This window comes from Bacillus rossius, chromosome 17 (genome assembly GCF_032445375.1).
Source record: "Bacillus rossius redtenbacheri isolate Brsri chromosome 17, Brsri_v3, whole genome shotgun sequence".
Lineage (NCBI taxonomy): Eukaryota > Metazoa > Arthropoda > Insecta > Phasmatodea > Bacillidae > Bacillus > Bacillus rossius.
The window spans coordinates 23,885,253-23,907,484 of record NC_086344.1 but is presented as its reverse complement, the minus strand read 5'-3'; the positions used below and the strand labels follow the sequence as shown (position 1 = coordinate 23,907,484).

Below are 22,232 nucleotides of genomic sequence, written 5' to 3'. Positions count from 1 at the left end.
CTGAAGTAAATCAAGCAGGTTGTAAGTTATGCGGCATCCTACTAATATTATAAACGCGAAAGTTTGTAAGTATGGATGGATGTATGTTTGTAACCCTTTCACGTAAAAACTACTGTATGGATGTGAATGAAATTTGGCCTACAGCTAGCTTATAACCTGGATTAACACATAGACCCCATATTATTTATGAAATTCCATCCCTAAGGAAGCGAAAGAGTGATAATTTAATTTTATAACTGAAAAAATCATAGGTCATAGACATACAAATAGTATAAAGGCGCTAATAACAGTTTTGTTCTTAACTTCGTCAATAGGTAGAGTTTCCTTGAATTTTAAACGCACCATCGTTTGATGCGTTTGTCATGTCTTTAATTTTCGTTTGTTTGTGCCGTATGCGTTCCTATACCATTCATCCGATTGCAACGAAATTTTGGTGATTTGTAATGCGCATGCCCATGAAGGTTACTGAGACGGTATAAATATTTTTCAATAGTTGGAGCACGAATCGTGTCAAAATATGTGTTTATTTCATTTTATATAGCGGCACTTCGTCTGTTTTTGTTGTATAAGTGCCACGCATGACACAATTTACTTAAATATAAAAGATACAGAGATAGAGTGATATATATATAAACAGAGTGAGAATGAGAGAGACAGAGTGAGAATGAGAGAGACGGAGTGAGAATGAGAGAGACGGAGTGAGAATGAGAGAGACGGAGTGAGAATGAGAGAGACAGAGATATAATTTGAGATAGAGCGAGGTATAGAGAATGAAATGGGTTAGATAAAGAGATATAACTATAGATGTATAGAGCTATATAGAGACATATATAGAAGATATATAGATAGTGGGAAGAATATATGTAGATATAAAGAGATAAATAGAGATAGAGAGATACATAAATGTATATAGATGTAGATAGAGATAAATATGTATAGAGAGATGGATAGATGATTTGTATATGTGCAACTACTTCAAACATATTACAAAACAAAACTGAATGAGGCATTGCAATGTAGGCCGAGCATTAGCTAGATAATGTAATATTTTCAATATTAGTAATATCTTATTTTTCAGCTTTTTTCTATATTGCTTTATGAAGTCTAAATTACATACAGACCAGGTAAATAACTATAAACTGGAAGAACAACGTTTGTCGGGATCTGAAAGTGATATAAATTAATTGTCACACTTGACATTCCAATCAAGAAGATAATTACTAACTACATCTGATTTCGAAAAAGGTCCCTATCACCCTATGTTCAGCCCGGGCAACGCCGGGTATTGCAGCTAGTGATTTATAAACATCCAAAATCCACTTACTCTTTGTTACTACCTGTTGAAGTTCTACGTATTAATGAGCAAAGTATTGTAAATATGGTTTAAACATTAAAAATATATTCTGATAAAAAACTTACTTTAAGATTTTGCAATAAATAATACACATACCTTAGTTATAATCGATTATTCAATGTTCTCTGAAACGTTGCCTCATAATTTTTAACAGGAGTTAATAGTGCTTAAATAAAAAAAATGGAATACACTAAATTTATATTGGTAAGATAAATTTAAATAAAATATAAATGTCAGTTTATTCTAATTATTAAGTAGTTTACAGTTGCTGTAAAAAGAGAGATGAGATTCATTTTATTTGGGTAAAGTATATTTACATATTTACTTGGTTCTGAATTCCTTGTGGGGGAAATTTTGGGGATTTTAGGTTATACTATGAATAACTAAGAAATAACTAGTACTTTGGATGAGAAATCAAATATTCCTACCCTAAATTTCAAATGAAGAAGCGAGAGTACCAAATAACTTAAAATAATGTAGATATTCGTACTACTTTGAAATTACCTTACCATACTCACAATAGCTTTAACCATAATAAATGAGTGCAAACGATGGCGAAACCTAGTAAAATGAAATAAGCACGTGTTTATCAAATTTATAAATATTGGCTGCCTAATAAAATGATAAGTTGGGATAAGTGATTTCACCAAGGTAATGTATATATTCAAAAACACTAATAAAGGAGTTATAAAATCAGATACTTAATACGTACTAGAAAACTAAAACGCTGAACTGACGAGCTCTGTGAGGGGGGGGGGGGATTTTGGGGGAGGGGGACATTGCAAATTACAAAGTGAAAACGGGAGGGTTACGCATTGATGAGACTGAGTTAGATAAAGACATTCAGTTGGTACTGACAGTTGAAGGTCACACAGGCGTGGCCGTGACGGTGCAGTCTGTCTGTGCAACGGGCCGGGACATGCGTGGGCGACCTGCCCCATTTAACCGCTCCGAGACACTACACGCCCTGGCCGGGCGCTCGTGAGTGCGCGACCCGGCTCCGTGCAACAGTGACACAAGAGATACCGCAACACCGCAGTAAGGTAGTGCCCCTCTTTGGAGTTACAACCGGTACAAACCCCATAGCCCTCACAAGGGTAGGGCTGGGTGGACCCCTGGGTCTAATAAATCGATGAACGCTGGCTGCACGCACGAAAAATTGTCCAGTTACGCACATTGTACCGTTACGCTGTGTCCCGTTACGCTCATTGTACGCTTGCGCCGTACCGACAGAAGTGAAAATTTAAAACTTCTTTTATAAATGTGTAATATGAAATAATTTTACGTCAAATGTACGTAAGAAAATGAATCTAATTACTAGTATAATTTCAAGTATTTATTCTGTTAGTACTAAAATAAAAATGATTCAATATTATTCATAAAAGTATGCAATCAATTCATCAATGTTTTGTTATGACTTTGTCACGTTAAACTATCGTCCGTAAACCGACTTTACAGACCTTTTTTTTTACAAACAAAAAAAAATTGAATATTTTTTTATCCAATGTAATTTTCAAAGATTTTACACACCTACAGCTAATTTTATTTTTCTGTAACTATTTTAATTTTTATCTTAATGTGTGAAAGAAATATAAATACTTGCAATGGTTATTTTAAAGTAAGAAAATAATTTTATAAATAAAGCATAGTTAGGACTTATAAAATAGTAACCATTATTTCACTTTGTATTTTCAGGTTAAATAACTTTCTACAAAGAGTGCAGGTAAGAAATAACCGTGCAATTATATTAATGTAGCGCGTAACTGTAAAATCGTGGTTGGGGCAGGGCCGGCGCGTCCATACAGGCGAACCAGGCAACCGCCTAGGGCGCCAAGTAGCTGGGGGCGGCGCAGCACGACACATAACAGCTGATATAATATGTTTAACGATTATTGAAACTAGATGAAAATGGAATTTTGTTAACAGTTTGGAATGTTTATATTGAATTAAGTAATTATTTAAAGTCCACGGCGACCTGTTTATGATTTGTAATAAGTAAAAAAGTAAAAAAAAAAAACACAAGCCTGCTTACATTTCATTGTTGACAAAATCTTAGGCTTACGTGATGTATTTTGAGGCAAGGAAAAAATTTTTTGGGGTGTCCAGTCGGGTAAGGGGGGGGGGGGGGGGGGCGGCATTAAGGTTTTTCGCCTAGGGCGCATATTTACCTTGCACCGGCCCGGGATTTAGGTGGGGGGGGGGGGGGGGGGAGTTGTCTCCGATCCTGGGTCCAGGGCCCGTAATCAAATTTGGTGGGCCATGGAAAAACCCCGATGGGTGACCACACGACCGAGAGACGCGCACATATGGGGGAAGTGAAAAAAGGAAGACGATGAGATGTCAGGGGACGTGACAGGGAAAGGTGAATTGAAGACGAACATAATAATGCCAGGACAAAAAATTGGGAGTTCCGAGTATTTGCAAGGTGTAGGTCGTAAATAGAAACAAAAAAATTTTCATCACTATAGTTTTAAGTCCCCGACGAAATTAAACTGTCCCCGACAGTCCTCAATCAGACAGAGCCCACTTGCCGGCCGTAGTGAAGCAGCCAATTGAACACTGTAAGGAGGTCTCCCACGGCTCGCCTTCGGTGCAAAATCAATAAGTGTAGAAAACGACCCGGGTTTAGTTAATTAATTAATTAATTAAATTTTTGTTCTGTAGATCCCATATGGAGGCAAGGACTCCGGGATACAGAACAAGTCAATGAATACAAATATATACATATATACAAACAAACTATAAAACCACAAAAAAACTAAATATTACAGAGTACTTTTACATTTCAAAAGTAAGAAAGAGAGATGAAAAACAAAAACAAAAAAAAAGGGAAAGTATATAAGAAATTGTATAAACTGAAGTCTAAAGCTCAGAGCGAAGAGTTAGTTTACAAAACTCAATATTTTTCTCCTCGTTTTGTGATGGATTTAAATAAAATTTACCAGAGTTTAGTTTTCTTATCTGTTATTAGGTCAAAGAATTCTATCAGAATGACCAGCGTACTGAAAGTAGCAACGGTGAATGTCTGTGCCATGGAGATGGCACACAAATACCGAGCATTAAACAGTATAGCATACACTCATAATACCATTGATACAAGAATTATATCTAAATTAAATCCCAACACTTTCAAAACTGCAATGTTTATACGAATGTTGGCACACAGAAAGAAGATGCACTTTCATCATTACATGTTATGGTTACCAGCTGATCAATATTTAGGACGCATCCTTCAAGACGGGTCACATCGGGAACACTTGTCATGCTTTTGCCACCACCGGACAGTGACTTAGTGAAGCTAGGTCTATGTGTGAATATGTACTCTCCTTCGTACACAAAACAGGCAACAAAGGACAGACTTTTACAGACGCGAAATATCACCGTTCCTAGAAGGTGCCTAGAACAAGATGACATTTGGTGGTGATTTTAATTGTGTGTTGAACCCCCATTGACCACCATTGTGGAGCATGCCTGACCAACATATCATTACAAGACTTAGTCACCGCCATACAAGGTTGCAGATGTTGACGCATTACAAGTTCCTCGGCCACGCTATACATTCCACGGCCATGTTTTCATCACGAGACTAGACCGATTTTACAGAACATTTGAGGGTTATTTATTATTGTTTTGTTATTGCAAACATTTTATCATTAGTCTACATTAATTGTATATTTTATATTGATTAGTAGGAGAAGAACTAGACCACGACTTTCTAGGACAGCCATTAGTAAAACTTGTAAATCTAACTTAACATGTTTTGAGGTAGGTAGAAAATCAGTAGTAAACAACTAGTGTCACCTACAAGTTTGTAAGATACAATAATTTTAAGTAACTCAAGTTTCATTATAAATCCACGCGGTTTTTTTTTACTCTTCCAATAGAATGTTTTTTTTTAAAAAATTGGTAGATTATCAATTCGTGGTTTAAAAATGTAAAATTTTGTGAAATTAGGCCCCTGATGTGGTAGCGTCTGCGTGTTACGCGAGTAGGCTGTCACCGTCCATTCAAAGAGGACGTATTTAGTAGTCGACGGGGTCCAATCAGATGTAGGCTCACATAACGAGAATGTTCGGGGATGAACACTGGTTGATGAGAGAAATGTGTGCGTATGTGTGTGATGAACATCGCTACAGTGGTCATTAGCGTTACTTTTTTTTTCAGCGCACGAGTACAAATTTTAATTAAAAAATTCAATAATCATTGTACAATAGTAATCATCGGAATTATTTTCGAAACGACTTTGGAACCCTTTGAATAAAATGATAGTTTCTGATTACAAATAAAATAAATGGCGCTTAATTGTTAACTTCGTTAATAGTGCACTAGAATAACGAGTTTGTCTTATAAAGTGTTCCGGTTTTTAGAACTAGTAATGAAAAGAAAATCTTTTCCAAGGAACGGACGAATTTAAATCACTAAAATGAAATCAATGCACCCGAAATCGAAGTTTCACTTCAACTATTGATTCTGATGATTCGTAGAAGATTATGAAGCAATAAAAAAAATATAAAAGGCATATGTTTTTAAAACTTCTTTCAATGGTGCTTGCAACGAAGAAGATAGTTTCAAGATGTTATTTTGTTAATAAGCCATTGCTGGTTGCGCTGTAGGCTATGTTTATAGAAACCTCAATAACGGACAAAAATGATAAATAAACAGAATATATAAACGTGCATACATACGGAAAACAAGCTAAAAATCAGCTGATGTAAAAAATTAGAAACAGTAACAGCACAGAAATTTACGTATTAGACTTTAGTCAAAAAACTGTAACAGCACAGACAGACATAGTGGACTAACAACGACGAGCATGTAGCAACACGAACAGTAAATAAGGACAACATAAGAGACATACAGACGACCCCAACGATGATATTAAGCGGATAATGTGAACACTACAGGCTAACACATTAGGCATACCAAGGCAATGGCATATGTCTGAAATAACATCTTTAATCCAGTTTTTCTTGAAGTTATACTTCTTAAGGCACGTTATAAAAAAAATAATGAAAATTAATTTTAACGATGCGTGCGCACAATGCAACGAAATTTTCACAGGATAAACAAAATGATACATACAAAAAAAAAAGGGGGCTACACACAAATAACAATTACATACGTGCTTTAAAATCATATAGGTACTTTAGTGACTGATATTGAATATTGGTCCATATAATTTAAAACGTTTGTAGTACGTACCTTATATAAATTAAGTTAATAATTTTTCCAAGTGAAAACATGAGGTTATGTTCACCTATGTATAATTTATTTACATTATAAATGATATTTAAAACATTATTATTTAATAAAAAATTAAAAATGATTAAATTGGAATAAAAATTCAGCATGCTTATTGATTTACATTTTTTAATTCAAATTTATCTCCATTAATTACCTAAATATAATAATTAATTTTATACAAGTGTTTATATTTATTTAATTTTTTTTCATTTGATTTGTTCATAACATCACTCCAGAACATTTTTATAAAATTATCACTATCTTTTATAAACATGCATGCATATAGTTTCTCGTCACGCCAAGTTAAGTAATTACCTACCACTTGTAACGCGCTTACACAAGAACACGCGCCATTTTTTTTTAAATTCCCTCCTCGGCGTATGTATTTCCCTGCTGCCTCGAGCCGTCGAATGCGACGGGAGCGGAGACTCCAGGAGGCTCCCTGGAAGCAGGCCTGGAAGCAGGCCTGGAACGGCCACCGCAGATGCTCGCTAGGCCTGGAAGGGTTTAGAAGGGGGGAAGGAGAAAGGGGGGGGGGGGGGGGTAGGTGCGACGCCGCCTGGCGGTAACTGTGATGGATGCTGCCGTCGCGGCAATGCATCAGCGGCAACGAATCGCCATCGGGGGTGGTGCCCGGGTAGTGATGGAGGGGGGGGGGGGTTGGTCCGGGGGGTAAGGTTTGTCGGCATTGGTTGTGTCGGGGAAAGGAAAGGGTGAGAGAGGTGGTGGTGGGGGGGGGGGTGGTTTAAGGGATGAAGGAGAACCAGCGGGTGTTAAGGGGGTCGGGACGTCCGGCGCACACGCTGCGATGTATCAACTCTCCTCCCCAATACCCCCCTCCGCACCACGGAGACGACGACGACGGGGCGGGAGCCGACGAGACCGCGCCCCTGGCACGTCCCCCACAGGACGTCCTCTGTTATCGGCGCCCACCTGCGGGGCTCGCCCTAATAACAAACTCGACCCCAGCAGTGCCCCTAGTTCAACCCCTTGAATCGGCCCGGACATCACGCAATCCCTGCTAGTTTTTATGAATACGAAAAGTGTGTTTGTCCATGTTTGTCCTTCTCTCATCACGCACAAAAGGAGCTACGGATAGACATATTTTTTTTTGACGTTACAACGTCTAATAAATCGACGAACGCCGGCTGCACGCACGAAAAAAGCGTCCCGTAACACACATTGTCCCGTTACGCTGTGTCCCGTTACGCTCATTGTACGCTTGCGCCGCATCTCTCTCCCGCTCGATTGGAACAACCATCGATTTGACTTTTTCGAGGCACGTTAAACTTGAAACACTCCCATTCGTTTCCAAACGTGTTTAAAAGTTATAGTTAAAATAATCTCTTCGTTAAAGTAATAAACACCTTTAATTTAATGATTGCAAATAAAAGTAAATTTATCAATTAAATTTTAGATTTCATTTTACTCCTTTGTATCCATAGAAAATAGTGATAATTCAATAAAAATGATTTAATTTTATTCATTAAATTATGCAATCATTTCATCAATGTTTTGTTTAGACGTTGTCACATTAAACTATCGTCCGTAAACCGACTTTACAGACAACCAATTTTATTTTTTGCATATACATAGTTTATGGGCCGGAGAGTGACATAGACTACATATAATTATGAAAAAAAAATTGTGGTAAATGCAGTTTTATAGCAGAAAATAATAGGAGGTAGGTCACACACACACACATGAACAGTGAGTTTGTGTCATTTTCTCTATGCCCGCCACGCGGTCATATGGTAAGATCTGGCAACTTCCCGACTTTCTCCTTGGCGAAACCCATCCTCTTAGTGGAGCTCGCGGCTGCTAGTGATCTGCAGGCACCAATGACAGTTTATTTTAGAGCTTCGTCTGTATATATGGCGCTGCCTTGAAATTTGTAATGTGCTATCGTTTGGTGCGTTTGTCACGTCTTCCCACGAAATGAAGCTGAAGATTGGTGTCTCAGCTCGGTTGACGCGAAGTCTTGGTGCACCAAGATCGTGGAATCAGTGGGACTTTGAAATCCAAATTTCTGGTTGTTAAGTGTATGTTTTAGAGACTTGAATCTCGGCAGAGATATTACTACTTATAATTTGATGTTTCGCCCCGGCAACGCCGAGTAGACTTCAGCTAGTTTCCTGTATTCCGGCACCGTTTGCAATAATGCTTCCGTCATATAATTTTTTGTGTCGTCATGGCATAGGACTTAGCTTGGCTACTAGTTGAAGTCAACTCTCGTGAACTGATGTGATTATCATTACAGTTGTAGAAGTCCGCGTGAAATAATGAAATATTTCCTAACTGCGCATACAGACTTGAATATGTTAGTAAATATGTGTTTGCAAAAAGAAATAGAAGGTATGGGAGATATGATCGGCATTCTAAAAAATTAGTATATGTAGTTTAAAGTTGGAATAATAGTAAAAAAAAACTAGATTGTAGAGCATACTATTCACCACTATATTATTTTTTTCTTAGAATATTTAGTTTATTTTACCCTATATTGTAAATAAATTTATGATATGAAAGGCTTTTTATACCAAACGAATGGTTTGAATGGACTTGAAAGATAACAAATTATGTAAATACTAGCAAATACTGAAATCATGTGGCACCTATATAAATTTGGATTAACCATTTGTGTATAGCCTTCACCTTAAAACACCTTTTTTTAATTATATCATTTTAAAATAAATATAAGGTTTTCCCCAAAACTCTGAAAAACTCGGATTTTTGTATTTTTAGGAACAATAAAGTTACGCTGTATGTTGTTCAAAATACATTTTTCGTCACTGAAAAAATTATTTTACATATTCAGAATAATTTACTTTTCACACGTGATGTAAAAAAAGTTTTAAACACACGCAGAATGTAACTGCCTTATTATCCAAAGTTTTTAGTGTTTGTTAAAATTTTTATTTTTCCTTTAACTTGGTAAAAAATTGCACTTTCGCAATGCTCGTTTTAAAACTTTCAAACTAATTAAAAAAAAGCCATTGTGAGTGAAGGATTCTAAAATTATCGACGATGTTTTCACAAGCATAAGTTTTCGGTTTTATGAAATCTTATTCACAATTTAGTTTTTTTAATTGCAAAAATAAGTATTAATAATTTTAAATTAATAAGTTTAAAAATGATTAATAAGTATTAATAAGTTTTAAATATAAAAATATTTTCAAAATGGAAATTTAATAACGCACAGTTCAATCATTTGTAAATATATTTACATTTTTTTTCTACGTAATAATCACCTTCCTAAGGTTGTTATGAATCACACGTAATACGGTATACGAAATAATTTAATTGGTTTATTTTGAATTTTTATTGTGATGTTAAAAATGTGTTGTATGCTTGCGAGTGAATAATGACATCTATATTCATAGCGTATCAAGTTTACCAACTAGCCTATAATCGAATACAGAATCGTATTTTCACTCTAGAAAAATAAAAATCAGAGCGCTGACCACCACGTGCGTAAGAAACGACCCTTCAACCTTCATAATAAATAATTTACTTGAAAGATAAAATGAAAAGCACACAATGAAGTTTCACAAACAAAGAAACATTAGGAATAAAAAAACTGCAAAGATTCCTGCAGTTGTCCGACACTATTTAATTCTTTATCCCCCCCCCCTTTTTTTTCACCCTTCCACTCCACCCTAGAGCACCACGTTCCTGAGAGCTGCAATTTTCGGCTGTAGGACCTCCAAAACGTGGACGCATATAAAATAAGTCAAAAATAAGTTAAAATTTCATATAAAAATAAGTAAATAATTAAGAAAACAATATATAATATATTGGGGAGTAAGTATATAGTTTTTATATAGTACATGCATAATATATAGTATTGATATATAAGTATATGTTATACAATATTCATAATAGTATATAATATTAGTAAAATAAGTAAAACAAAAAGGACCCACGAATTTCGAGAAATAAAAAAAAAATTGTTCTCAATGGTATGCAGAGTAATCTTTGGGGCCGTTCACCCCAGACATTTTTTTAACACATTTTTCATGACTTGCAAATGAGGAGGGGAGACTATTTCACTGTTAGAGGGTTTCGCGGGACACTGCATTGGTATTATGTACGTCTTTTTTTTTCCTCTCTCTCTCTGGCAGTCAACGAATGAAACACGCTTCAGCATCATTCCGTTCGATTGAAAAAAAAAAGTTTTTTGAGGGGGGTGGGTGGAAGAGGAGTCCATTCTGCTGGAGCGACTGGAACCTACCACGAACCACACATCCCTTACCTATTATAGTTATTTCGAAATCGTTACAGGGAAGCAGCTACCGACAGTGGGAGCGGATGTGACGTTGACGAAGCGAGAGAGAGAGAGAGAGAGAGAGAGAGAGAGAGAAAGAGAAAGGAGGGGAAAAAATAAAGGGCTGAGGAAATTGGTGGAACGGCGTGGCAGCTCAAAATCGGAAGTTCACCGCGACCCGGGGCTTTTATTCCAGCCATTATTTAACGTTTCGCGCCATTTTTCGGGGTCATTATAACGCGCGAAGCTTCGACGGCCTCTGTCGACCTCTTCGTCACTCCATTTTTTTTTAAATCAAGCACAGTAAAAATAACTTCCCTGTGTTCATTTTGCTGCCACGTGCCTGTCCCCTGTTTTTCGACTGTCAATTAGGAACTGGGGCTTTCTTCCAGGGATTCCGTCTCGGATAAAATGTTCACTCTTTTTTTTCTGTGACATCTCTGTCAGCACACAAAATTTTTCAATATTTAAGGGCCTCACCTACCTTAGCACACAAACGGTGTGCAGAGCTATGGAAAAGACAACCAACTGGTTAGAAAATCTTTTTGAAATATCAAGAGAGTTTACGAAAAACATTTTAGAAATACGTTGAGGTTGCATGGGAAGTTCTGTTTCAAGGTTTCATTTTTAAAATGAAATTTTTTTTATAAAACAGAAAATGGAGTAAAGGAGTGTTTCAGAATTATTTTTTTTTGGCATGAAACATATGGTACAGATTCTTGAAAGCACTCAAGAGACTTGCATTACACCTACTTCATTTCTCCGCCATAGAATGTCTACGGTCACCGCTGGAATCTCAACAGCCTTGCGCTTAGAGACGACACCGCGCTAGAAGCACCAGCGAGCGTCGCATTTATCATCACGCCTCAGGGACACAAATATATTCCTGACTAACGGACGCCTTAAGTTAAGACTGGTGCACATGGTAGACCAAACGTCCTGTGAGCTGGATTTCATTTATCTAAGGAATCGATTACGCAGAGCCAAATATTAAGGGGGAAGCCTTCATTTCACAGACGAGAGAGCCACACCCGAAGTTCCCCAAAGTTCATGCTCGCTTTTTTTCCGTTCTATCTCAATGCATAAACCGGTGTGACATTAAATTTCGCGGTCGATTAGGATAGGTTAGCTACATTATAAATACTTCAAAACATTGTGGATGGTTGGTTATATTAGGTAAGTATAGCTACATGAAAAATACTGTAATATCATTTTATGGTTGCTTAGCAAATAACTTTTTAATATGTAGCTATCCAGGGCTAGGAAACAGCTTACATGATTTCACAGTATCTTTAATGTAGCTATCCTAACCAAATAAACCGACCACAATGTTTTAAAGTATTTATAATGTAGCTAACCTAACCTTTTACAATGAACAAAAATACAACTGAAGATGCACGATCGGGCGTTTGGCTCTCTCGTCTGTGAAATTAAGGCTTCCCAATATTAAGCGGTTTCCTGCACGGAACAAAATCTTCTGTTCGTTAGATATTATTCCTTTAGAAACTAATTGCGAAGAAACATTTGGTGATATTACAATAAATAAATCGTAAATTTGTACAACATATGGCTTTGGTTATTTTTGCAATATGAAATACCCCCTTTTTTTTTAAAGGTTATTACGAGTATTTACTTGCGAGAAATAGCCCATAATTTTCAAATTTTCTACTAATGTTTCAGCGTGTATGCTCGTGGGACTTTTGACTCTTGTGCCTCGCAGCGCGTGACAGGCAGAATTAACCATAGCCTCTTCCACAAAACTGTGTCTCGTAGAATATTATAAATCTTGGCGCCGTAACATATCGAGTTTGCCAAAGGCTGAGGAGCAAATTCTGTTTGTAAAAGTCTAACACTCATTGGATTAGTGCCATGTTTGTAGACTTCCGCACGACCAAATTTTTGGCACAAACTCTATTTCATTTTGGTTGAGGCGCCACACGCATAGCAATGGGTGTCTCGCGCTGACTTGGTAAATGCGCAGGAAAAATACCACAGTCATTAAGAGTTGCTGAATACAAACGGGCTATCAACAGTCGATTGCAGTGGCGATTTGGGGGCGGGGGGAATTAAAAGTAATTATAGCAACAGTGAAAATCATATCCAACTACCCAAGTTTTTAACTGTGTAAAGTTCATCAGTCACTTATCCAGGAATACCCGAGAGGAAAATTAAAAAGCTGAACTCAAAACAGCTACTTTAACTTTCTTTGCTTGATATGAAAATAATTACATGAATTAAAGATCGCCGGCTTTCACGGCCATTGTCTGAAATAGCTTGGCTTCCGGGTTGTAACCGCATCCTTGGCGAATAATTCACCGACGTTTCGGTCAACATAGCTGTCGCCGTCATCAGGGTAGTGTTACTTAGAGGTTACCTACTACTCCTCTCAGGCGAGAGTATTAATGAAGAACTTGTGTAATAAATAACCTCAGTAGGTATCTCTATTCTGATGATGGCGCCTGCTATGTCAACCGAAACATCTGTGTTAAATATTCGCCTTGGACTCGGGTACAAACAAAAAGCCAAGTTACGTTAAAACCGGACAGTTAATGTGCACTAAAATGGCCCAACTTTCGGCCCATTATCATGAAGCTGACGTCTTACCTTCGCAAACGTTGCTGAAGCGAAGTACACTCCGTGCAAGCTGACGCCTTACCTTCGCACACGTTGCTGAAGCGAAGTTCACTCCGTGCAAGCTGACGCCTTACCCTTCGCACACGTTGCTGAAGCGAAGTACACTCCGTGCAAGCTGACGCCTTACCCTTCGCACACGTCGCTGAAGCGAAGTACACTCCGTGCGAGTTGACGCCTTACCTTCGGACACGTCGCTGAAGCGAAGTACACTCCGTGCAGGCTGACGCCTTTCCATCGCACTCGTTGCTGAAGCGAAGTAAACTCCGTGCAAGCTGACGCCTTTCCATCGCACTCGTTGCTGAAGCGAAGTAAACTCCGTGCAAGCTGACGCCTTACCTTCGCACACGTTGCTGAAGCGAAGTACACTCCGTGCAAGCTGACGCCTTACCCTTCGCACACGTTGCTGAAGCGAAATACACTCCGTGCATATGACGCCTTACCCTTCGCACACGTTGCTTAAGCGAAATACACTCCGTGCAAGCTGACGCCTTACCTTCGCACACGTTGCTGACGCGAAATACACTCCGTGCATATGTCGCCTTACCCTTCGCACACGTTGCTGAAGCGAAATACACTCCGTGCAAGCTGACGCCTTACTCTTCGCACACGTTGCTGAAGCGAAGTACACTCCGTGCAAACTGACGCCTTACCCTTCGCACACGTTGCTGAAGCGAAGTACACTCCGTGCAAGCAGACGCCTTACCTCCGCACACGTTGCTGAAGCGAAGTACACTCCGTGAAAGCTGACGCCTTACATTCGCTCACATTGCTGAAGCGAAGTACACTCCGTGCAAGCTGACGCCTTACCTTCGCACACGTTGCTGAAGCGAAGTACACTCCGTGCATGTTGACGCCTTACCTTCGCACACGTTGCTGAAGCGAAGTACACTCCGTGAAAGCTGACGCCTTACATTCGCTCACATTGCTGAAGCGAAGTACACTACGTGTAAGCTGACGCCTTACCTTCGCACACGTTGCTGAAGCGAAGTACACTCCGTGCATGTTGACGCCTTACCTTCGCACACGTTGCTGAAGCGAAGTACACTCCGTGCAAGCTGACGCCTTACCCTTCGCACACGTTGCTGAAGCGAAGTACACTCCGTGCAAGCTGACGCCTTACCTTCGCACACGTTGCTGAAGCGAAGTACACTCCGTGCATGTTGACGCCTTACCTTCGCACACGTTGCTGAAGCGAAGTACACTCCGTGCATGTTGACGCCTTATCCTTCGCACACGTTGCTGAAGCGAAGTACGCTCCGTGCAGGTCGAAGCGGGGTCCGGGCGCCACGCTGCAAGTCCAATGCAGGACTTGGCCGTCCCTCGAAGAGCAGACACGCCCGGTGTGGTTTCAGCGCTGACTCGTCACCAACTACGCCAGCGAGCTCGGTCGCCCACCAGCTCAGCTCGCGGCGTCGAACGCAGCGCCTTTCAGTGGCCATTAAACAAAACAACAAGACGTGCCGTAATTACGGCACACGAGTGCCGAAAGAAGCCAAATCCCACCGAGTTAAAGAAAAATTCTAATACAGAGCATTTGAAACAAACTGAACAAAATGCAAAGCCCATTTAAAAAAAAAAATTGGTTGTCTGTAAAGTCGGTTTACGGACGATAGTTTAACGTGACAACGTCATAAGAAAACATTGATGAAATGATTGCATACTTTTATGAATAATAATAATAATTGTTAATAATAAAATAAATACTTGAAATTATACTAGTAATTAATTTTTAAAATGCAAGAATGATTAACCTTTATTGCCGAAATTATTGTTGTAATAAGCAATGAAAACCACATTAACTTTTCACTTCACTTTATAAACAGTCGTCGAAACAGTTCACGTGTAGATGACTTGTAATTAATTTTAAAAACTGGCTTTTAGCTATAAAGTTTAAATATAGTTATGAACAAGTTTTCATATAAAGAATCTAAAATCAAATATCCAACAAAACCTATTATTACTGCACTCGCTACTTTTTTTAATAATAAAAGAATAAATACTTGAAATTATACTAGTAATCAGATTCATTTTCTTACGTACATTTGACGTAGAAATTATTTCATATTACACATTTATAAACAAAGTTTTAAGTTTTAATTTTTGTCGGTGCGGCGCAAGCGTACAATAAGCGTAACGGGACACAGCGTAACGGAACGATGAGCGTAACGGGACACAGCGTAACCGTACAATTTGCGTAACCGGGGACTTTCGGCGTGCAGCCGGCGTTCATCGTGCGTGCAGCCGGCGTTCATCGATTTATTAGACCTTGTCACGTCAAAAAAATACAAAAATTAATATGTAGGCAATTTTTGACTTAAAAGGAAGACTCTTCACGAAGTGTTTAGCCGGACAAGGCTGGCTAAAAAACATAAATTTACATTTATCGCTTGTATCTCGAGGTTTCTCTGGTGAGCTTTTCAATTGAAACCCTAAAATGTTCATGAGTGTGAAATCATCCCCCATTTGTTCAAAAATGTCTGTGAGGTTGCCTGGAGTCAGAAAGGCCTCTGGGTGTTTGACGAATTGTAGCGTTTTTCCATGTGACACGTCACATTTTATTTCTTTGCTACTTTTTTTTATTCCCTTCCTCTCTCACACGTTAAAGTTACAGTGGCAACGGTCAGAATGTCGGAACTTTAAATGACTCTGAGGTGGAAGTTGCGAATAGGAACTTTTCTCCCCCTCAAGGGGACAAAGTAAAACAGTTTACCGCAAACAACCACATAAATTCGTGTCATAAGTTTCTGAGAACAAAGTAAAAAAACCTTTTCAGCCTTCCCGGTGAAACATTTAGGCTTTCTTTTGTGATGTGCATACATCTCAAAAGTTAAAACAGACGTTACTGGCAACAAAGTGACTTGTTCTTATTGCGATTTCACAACCCAATGTGTAAACAAACATTCCCATTCACGGCAAAAATACTACAAAAGCTAATTAGGTCCAGGAGTCCAGCATTGGGCGTCGTGAAAATTTAATGACGTGATGTGTACTTTATGTTCTGTCGTCGAGTGTAAACAAAATCAGTCAGATCTCTGGCGATGCTAATACCACTCTTACACTCTGCTGAGTTTATTTGCACATGAAAGTTAAAGACAATGCGTATTGTTTTTGTTCACGTAAAACGTTCACGTGAAATTGCGTAACCTCTTACGTAGTTACGTATAACCACAGGTGACTTTCCGTTTGAGAGTTCATGCACGAACACTCACATTAAAAAAAAGTCAGTTAAATGGGGTATCCCGCTCAATACTGTAAACGAACCAAGTTCATTTCCTCGCTGATTACAATGATATTTGCAATAACGACTCGGCTCTCAAAATGACAAAAACAAACACATATTTGCAGCTACCGAAAATTGAAATCCAAGACTTAAACAACTACGTAATAAAACTCTTAATACCGACTAACTAACAGAAAACGCACATCCAAAAACGGTGGTCCTAGAGATTTGAAATTTTTGGAGGAAAAATTCGTTTAGTGCCCTAGGGTTGCAAAAGGAGGGATTTTCTTTTTAAATTCTGTCATTAGAGGGGTGAAAAGTGGTGGTAAAGTTTTTATGGTCGTAACCTTCAATTCTCATTACTACACTTTTCGTTACGCTCCTAGTGACGTCTCATCCCTGTGACTTAAGCTGGACTTACGGTCATCCATCTCATTCGTCCGTCAAGTCCGTTAATCACGCGACCTGCGGTCCATCAGATGTCCCGGAATATCTCACCTATCCGTCCGTCAAAAACCAAGCTTTAACTTTCGACGGACGGACGGATAAAATAGCCTCTAAAATGTTAGCAAGATACCTATTGCCGGCTCTTTACTGTATATTAAATTTTTTAAGCATATTTATTTGTTTAGCGGATTCCATTAAACGTAATTAATACGATTAAACATTTTTTTTAACAGTTGTAGTAGTATGTTTTGGTATGTCCGGCGTCAGGCTTCAGGCTGTGGTGCCAGTGGTACCGACCGCCATCTTGGATTATGACGTCACGACAGCCATCTCGGATGACCTTGAACTTGAACTTGACCTTGACCTTTGACCTTGATCTTGAACTTGACCTTGACCTTTGACCTTTATCTTGAACTTGACCTTTACCTTTGACCTTGATCTTGAACTTGACCTTGACCATTGACCTTGAACTTGAATTGACCTTTTGACTTTTAAAATGTGCCAAAATTTGCCAAAATTTACCCTAAAATCCTCAAAATTCGCAAAAATGTCAATTTTTTTATGGAAAAAAATATTCCGCCAAAACATCTCAAAAATTTTGAAAAATTAAAAATTAATATTTTTGAGGGAAAAATTCCCGTTTCGAGGGAAAATTTTTTCGTTTTTAGTCCTTAAAAATCCCGGCGGCTAGAAATGTCCATATGTAGGCTTAAGCATCCATGTCTACAGCCTCCAATAAGTCTCTGACGTCATCATGGATTATGTCATCTTGGATTACGTCACCGTTGAAATTTAGGTTACTTGTAATAAAAATATTAAAAAAACATACATTTATGACATGGAGCTCGGAGTCCTCGGTTCGAACCCGGTGAGGGCCATAAAAATAAAAATGACGACCGATCCTTCCCTCATGGTGGCTGCAGGCAGACGGACCTCCACCACTTTTTTAATAGCATATATATCATCAGGTAGTATGACATAATTTCCGCCACCTTGAAAATACGTAATTTTAAAGCTAGAGATACGGGAAAAATTCCAAAATTCATTAAATTAATTTGTAATCAATATACTGATTGATTCGATCGATTCCCGCCCTTGGTTCTATCCCTGGGCTATGCAAAACATCTTAATTTTATGTAAAAAATATAAATTTCAATAAATAATGATCAAAGTCCTAAAAGAAGCATAGTTTCCAAATCAACCATCATTCTATAAGCCATTACGGCCACCATCTAGGATATTTGTATTTATTGACCTAGAAATTCGGGAAAGATTCCAAAATTCACCGAAAAAATCACACGTTACTTTACATATTGAATCGATACTTGGTTCGATCTATGGACAAGTTAAAAATAAATTTAATTAAAATACCAGAAAAGTGTCAGGTTCGAGAAATAAAACACCGCAAGTTCTTTTAAGAACATAATATTTATTACATAATTTCTATTCTACTACAGGATCATTTCAGTATAAAAAAAATATTATCACGACGTATAGGCTGGCAAAAAAAGTCATTCGTGTCGTATTCATTGTGACATTGTGATTCCAGCGTGATTTTATTAAAGTTTTAATGATTTTGGTGCTCTTTCTGCGGTGGATAAACTAATGAGTTTTGCCGAATGGTGGGAAACCTGATTGCGTTTCATCCGCGGGTTTCGCAAACGGTGAAAAAATATCTTCGATTTTTTTTTTTTCAAATTTCTTGCTCGCAAATCTCTTGACTATGCTGTTCTTACGAGACGCGAGTTTCTCGCAGACCAGATTAATGCCCTTCTGATGAATGGGAATCCAGGAATGAATGACCTGCCCATAAATTAACTAGTAGCAGATGGGAGGTTTTTTTTTTATAAAAAGGGGGAGGAAAAAAAAATATTCCGCTGCGTAAAAGACGGGATGGAGAGAAGCGAAAAAAAAAAAAAAAAGTCAGCTGGGTGAGATGAATCAAAGCGAAGGTTCGAAGGAAGGTTACAGTGGAGAGCTCCAACTGGCTTGTTTGCTCAGAAGCGTTTTCTCCGCACAGGTTTCGGACTTGAAATTCTTCTCTGCCGCTTCCGAACATTCGGGTTTAGCGTCTCAACCCCCTTTCCCTTTTCCCCCCCTTATTCATTTTCATTTCATCTCACCCCTTCCCCCCACCATTTTTTCCTTACTCCACCACGGCCCCTCTTCACAGAGTTATTTCGCGAACTCCTCTAGAAAAAAAAAAAAGATCGAATGGAAGTGATCCATTTACGAACTGCGTCCGGAATGACTGAGGAACACCGTTGCGAAAAGATTGATCTCTTCCCATTTCCGCTTGTCAAACAAATTAAGGATCCGCTGGAGAAAAAAGAAACTTGAAAAAAAAAATATATAGAATTTCTTCATTTCTTTTTGTTACGTTCGAAAACGACGATTTGATTCTTGTGAAGCTCGGGAGGAAGATGGCCGTCATCGCATTTCTCCGCAATGTTTATCCAATTGGAGCACGTCGTACGGATTCGTGTATCAGCCCGGGGGGGGGGGGGGATGTAAGTTAGGTAAAAAAAAAGTAGCCATGAGGACTGCCGACAGAAGTGAAAACTTAAAACTATAAACAAACAGTTGTTATTTTTAGATATCCAAATTAATTGTTTGATCTTTAAAATTTAAACTTGTAAATCAAAGTAACCATTATTAATATTAATAATAGAATTAAGAAAATACAAACATAATTTGAAATAAGAAATACTAACTTTGTAACGTATAATTGTGTAACACAAGAAAATATTTTTTGATGAAAATCAGATACTTTTTCACAATTTTTATGAAAAATTATTATCACACAATAAATTTGATTCATCACGTTAGTAAAATAACTCCTACATTACTATAAAATACGCATTGCATAGTAATTGTAGGTATTAAAAAAATAAATAATGATGTTCTTAATTTTTAGGTTATATTGCTACAAAGACTCCGTTTTCTTCGTTATTCAAACTTCATAGTAATTCAGTATTGTTGAAAAAAATATTTAAAAAAAATATTTATTCAAATGAGTAAGCATTTTTGTAGCTTGCAGACCTTGGTTAAATAAAGAATAAAATTTAATTCATTGGGGAGTGTGAAATATGAGAGAGAGAGAGAAATAAAAGATGCAACATCCTCAAGATGCTGGCATCTCCGAGATTTGAGTTCAGATCACTTGGCAACCTTTCTTCCCGGTTCCATTGGTTTTGAAAGAAAAGAGAAGTGTCTCTTCGGTTTCACTTACGCTCTGGCTCCAACACTTCTGCCCTTCCCGATCGTGCTTTGAGGGATACGCCCTCTGACCAGGGGGTAGCTTTCTTCTTTTTCTCTCTCTCGCCCCTAATCAACCTCCTCCCTTCCTTCCAACCTTTGTACTTTCTCCGTTGTCATGCTAGAAGGCGGGTCATCAGACCTTATCCCCTCTCCCCCCTTCCCAAAGCCTTGGGGATTAAACCCCTTTCCCCCGCCCCACGAGGAAAACAAAATAAGTCTCTCTCTCACTCTCTTTGCAGCCAGATAGGGTGGAAATTCCAGAGCGTTGAGGGAGGGGTGAATGCCTAGAAAGACCGGAGGGGGTAAAAAAAAAAAGTAATCAGTCTCGGACTAAGTCAGTTTCTGCTAGGGGGTCAATTCAATTAAGCATCGTCCCTCCCTCTACACCAACATGCAGCGACCACTACTCTCTCTCTCTCTCTCTCTCTCACTCTCTCTCTCTATCATCTGGACCCTTTTTCATTGTCACCGAGTCGTGCCACATTGTCCGGGACACAGACTAATGATGTTATACGGTCCAGTAGGCTGGTTATGAACACGAATTCGGCAATGCAAGACACGAAAATAAACTATGAGCTTTTTAAGGGGCAGTCCTGGCTCATAAGGGCGACGCTGACTCGCGCATCGCGCACTTATTCGCCTCTACGTGCCGGGCACAGAACTGGCGTGCAGTATTCGCGCTGGAAACGTGCCAATATGAGACTTGCAGCGGTGAACCTATCGTTTTATGACTGTGCATGAAAGACACAGGCTCCCGGCATTCCCTTGTACCACTCGCAATACTGGGTTTGGATATTTTTTTTTACGTGATAACGTCTCATAAATCGATGAACGCCGGCTTCACGCACGAAAAAAGCATGACTCATTGTCACGTTCCACCTGAGCCAGAGCGTGCAATAACCGGCCAACCACCGTGCGAGAAAATCTTCTATAATATCAAACAGGTTAAGGCGAGCGTTTTAAAATCAGCAATTTAAAAAAAAATTGATTTATTTGTCCAATTTCGTCATTTCAAATTAACATCTTATTGACATTGATTTGATTTCAGTTTATTTCTTTAACTAATTGTTCGTGATTATATTTAAACAAATTATTTAAATTAAATTCGCAAAAACTGTAAATAATATTTGAAAATTAAAAAGTATGAAATTTTTCATAAATGTTTTCTTATTACGTTATCAAGTAAAATCATCGTCCGTAAACCGACATTACCGACAACCCCCTTTTTTATTACCTAGAAAGGTCCGTGAAAACACCCGTTTTAACCTTTCATAAAAGTACACGTCATAGACGATATGGTGATACACCTGTTGCCAATTCACAGATTCTAGACCAACACAGGAAAAAACATAATTTGCTGAAAAAATTTTCATAATTTTACTAGATTACCTAAAATTTCTTAGTCTAAGAAAAACATGAAATACAAATGCACTTGTATTTTAGTTTAAAAACGGAGTATAAACTTAATTTTTAACTCGTATTCTTAGCTAGTTTTTCTTTGTTTATTCACTACTGTCAGTTGCCTATTTAAACATGAATTTACTAATGGACTCTGGATAATATAGTTTTAATACTTTAAAGTACAATTTTTAATTTAACTTATTATTTGATTATTATGAAACAAGACGAGTTCAAACATGGTTTCCTAACTACGTGCCTTCACATAGTTTCTGACGATATTCTTCTGCTCTATCAGAATCTCAGCAGTTCATAGACAAAAGCAAGAAGAAAAAGAACTGTGGCGAGTTAACACCATAACACCATAACACCATATCTAAGAACCATTGCCGTTGAATCGCAAAGCTTTA

At 38.2% G+C, this 22,232-nt stretch overlaps 1 protein-coding gene across 1 annotated transcript in view; it reads right to left on the bottom strand.

Annotated features, from left to right (window-relative positions):
* LOC134541004 (putative aminopeptidase W07G4.4) overlaps window positions 1–14,867 on the bottom strand; it is a 423,451-nt gene extending 408,584 nt beyond the window's left edge. The window contains exon 1 of the mRNA XM_063384124.1: window positions 14,669–14,867. Coding sequence (XP_063240194.1) covers window positions 14,669–14,707 — 39 coding nt within the window. The 5' untranslated portion in view covers window positions 14,708–14,867. The remainder of the gene's footprint in view (window positions 1–14,668) is intronic.
* Between the last annotated feature and the right edge of the window lie 7,365 nt (window positions 14,868–22,232).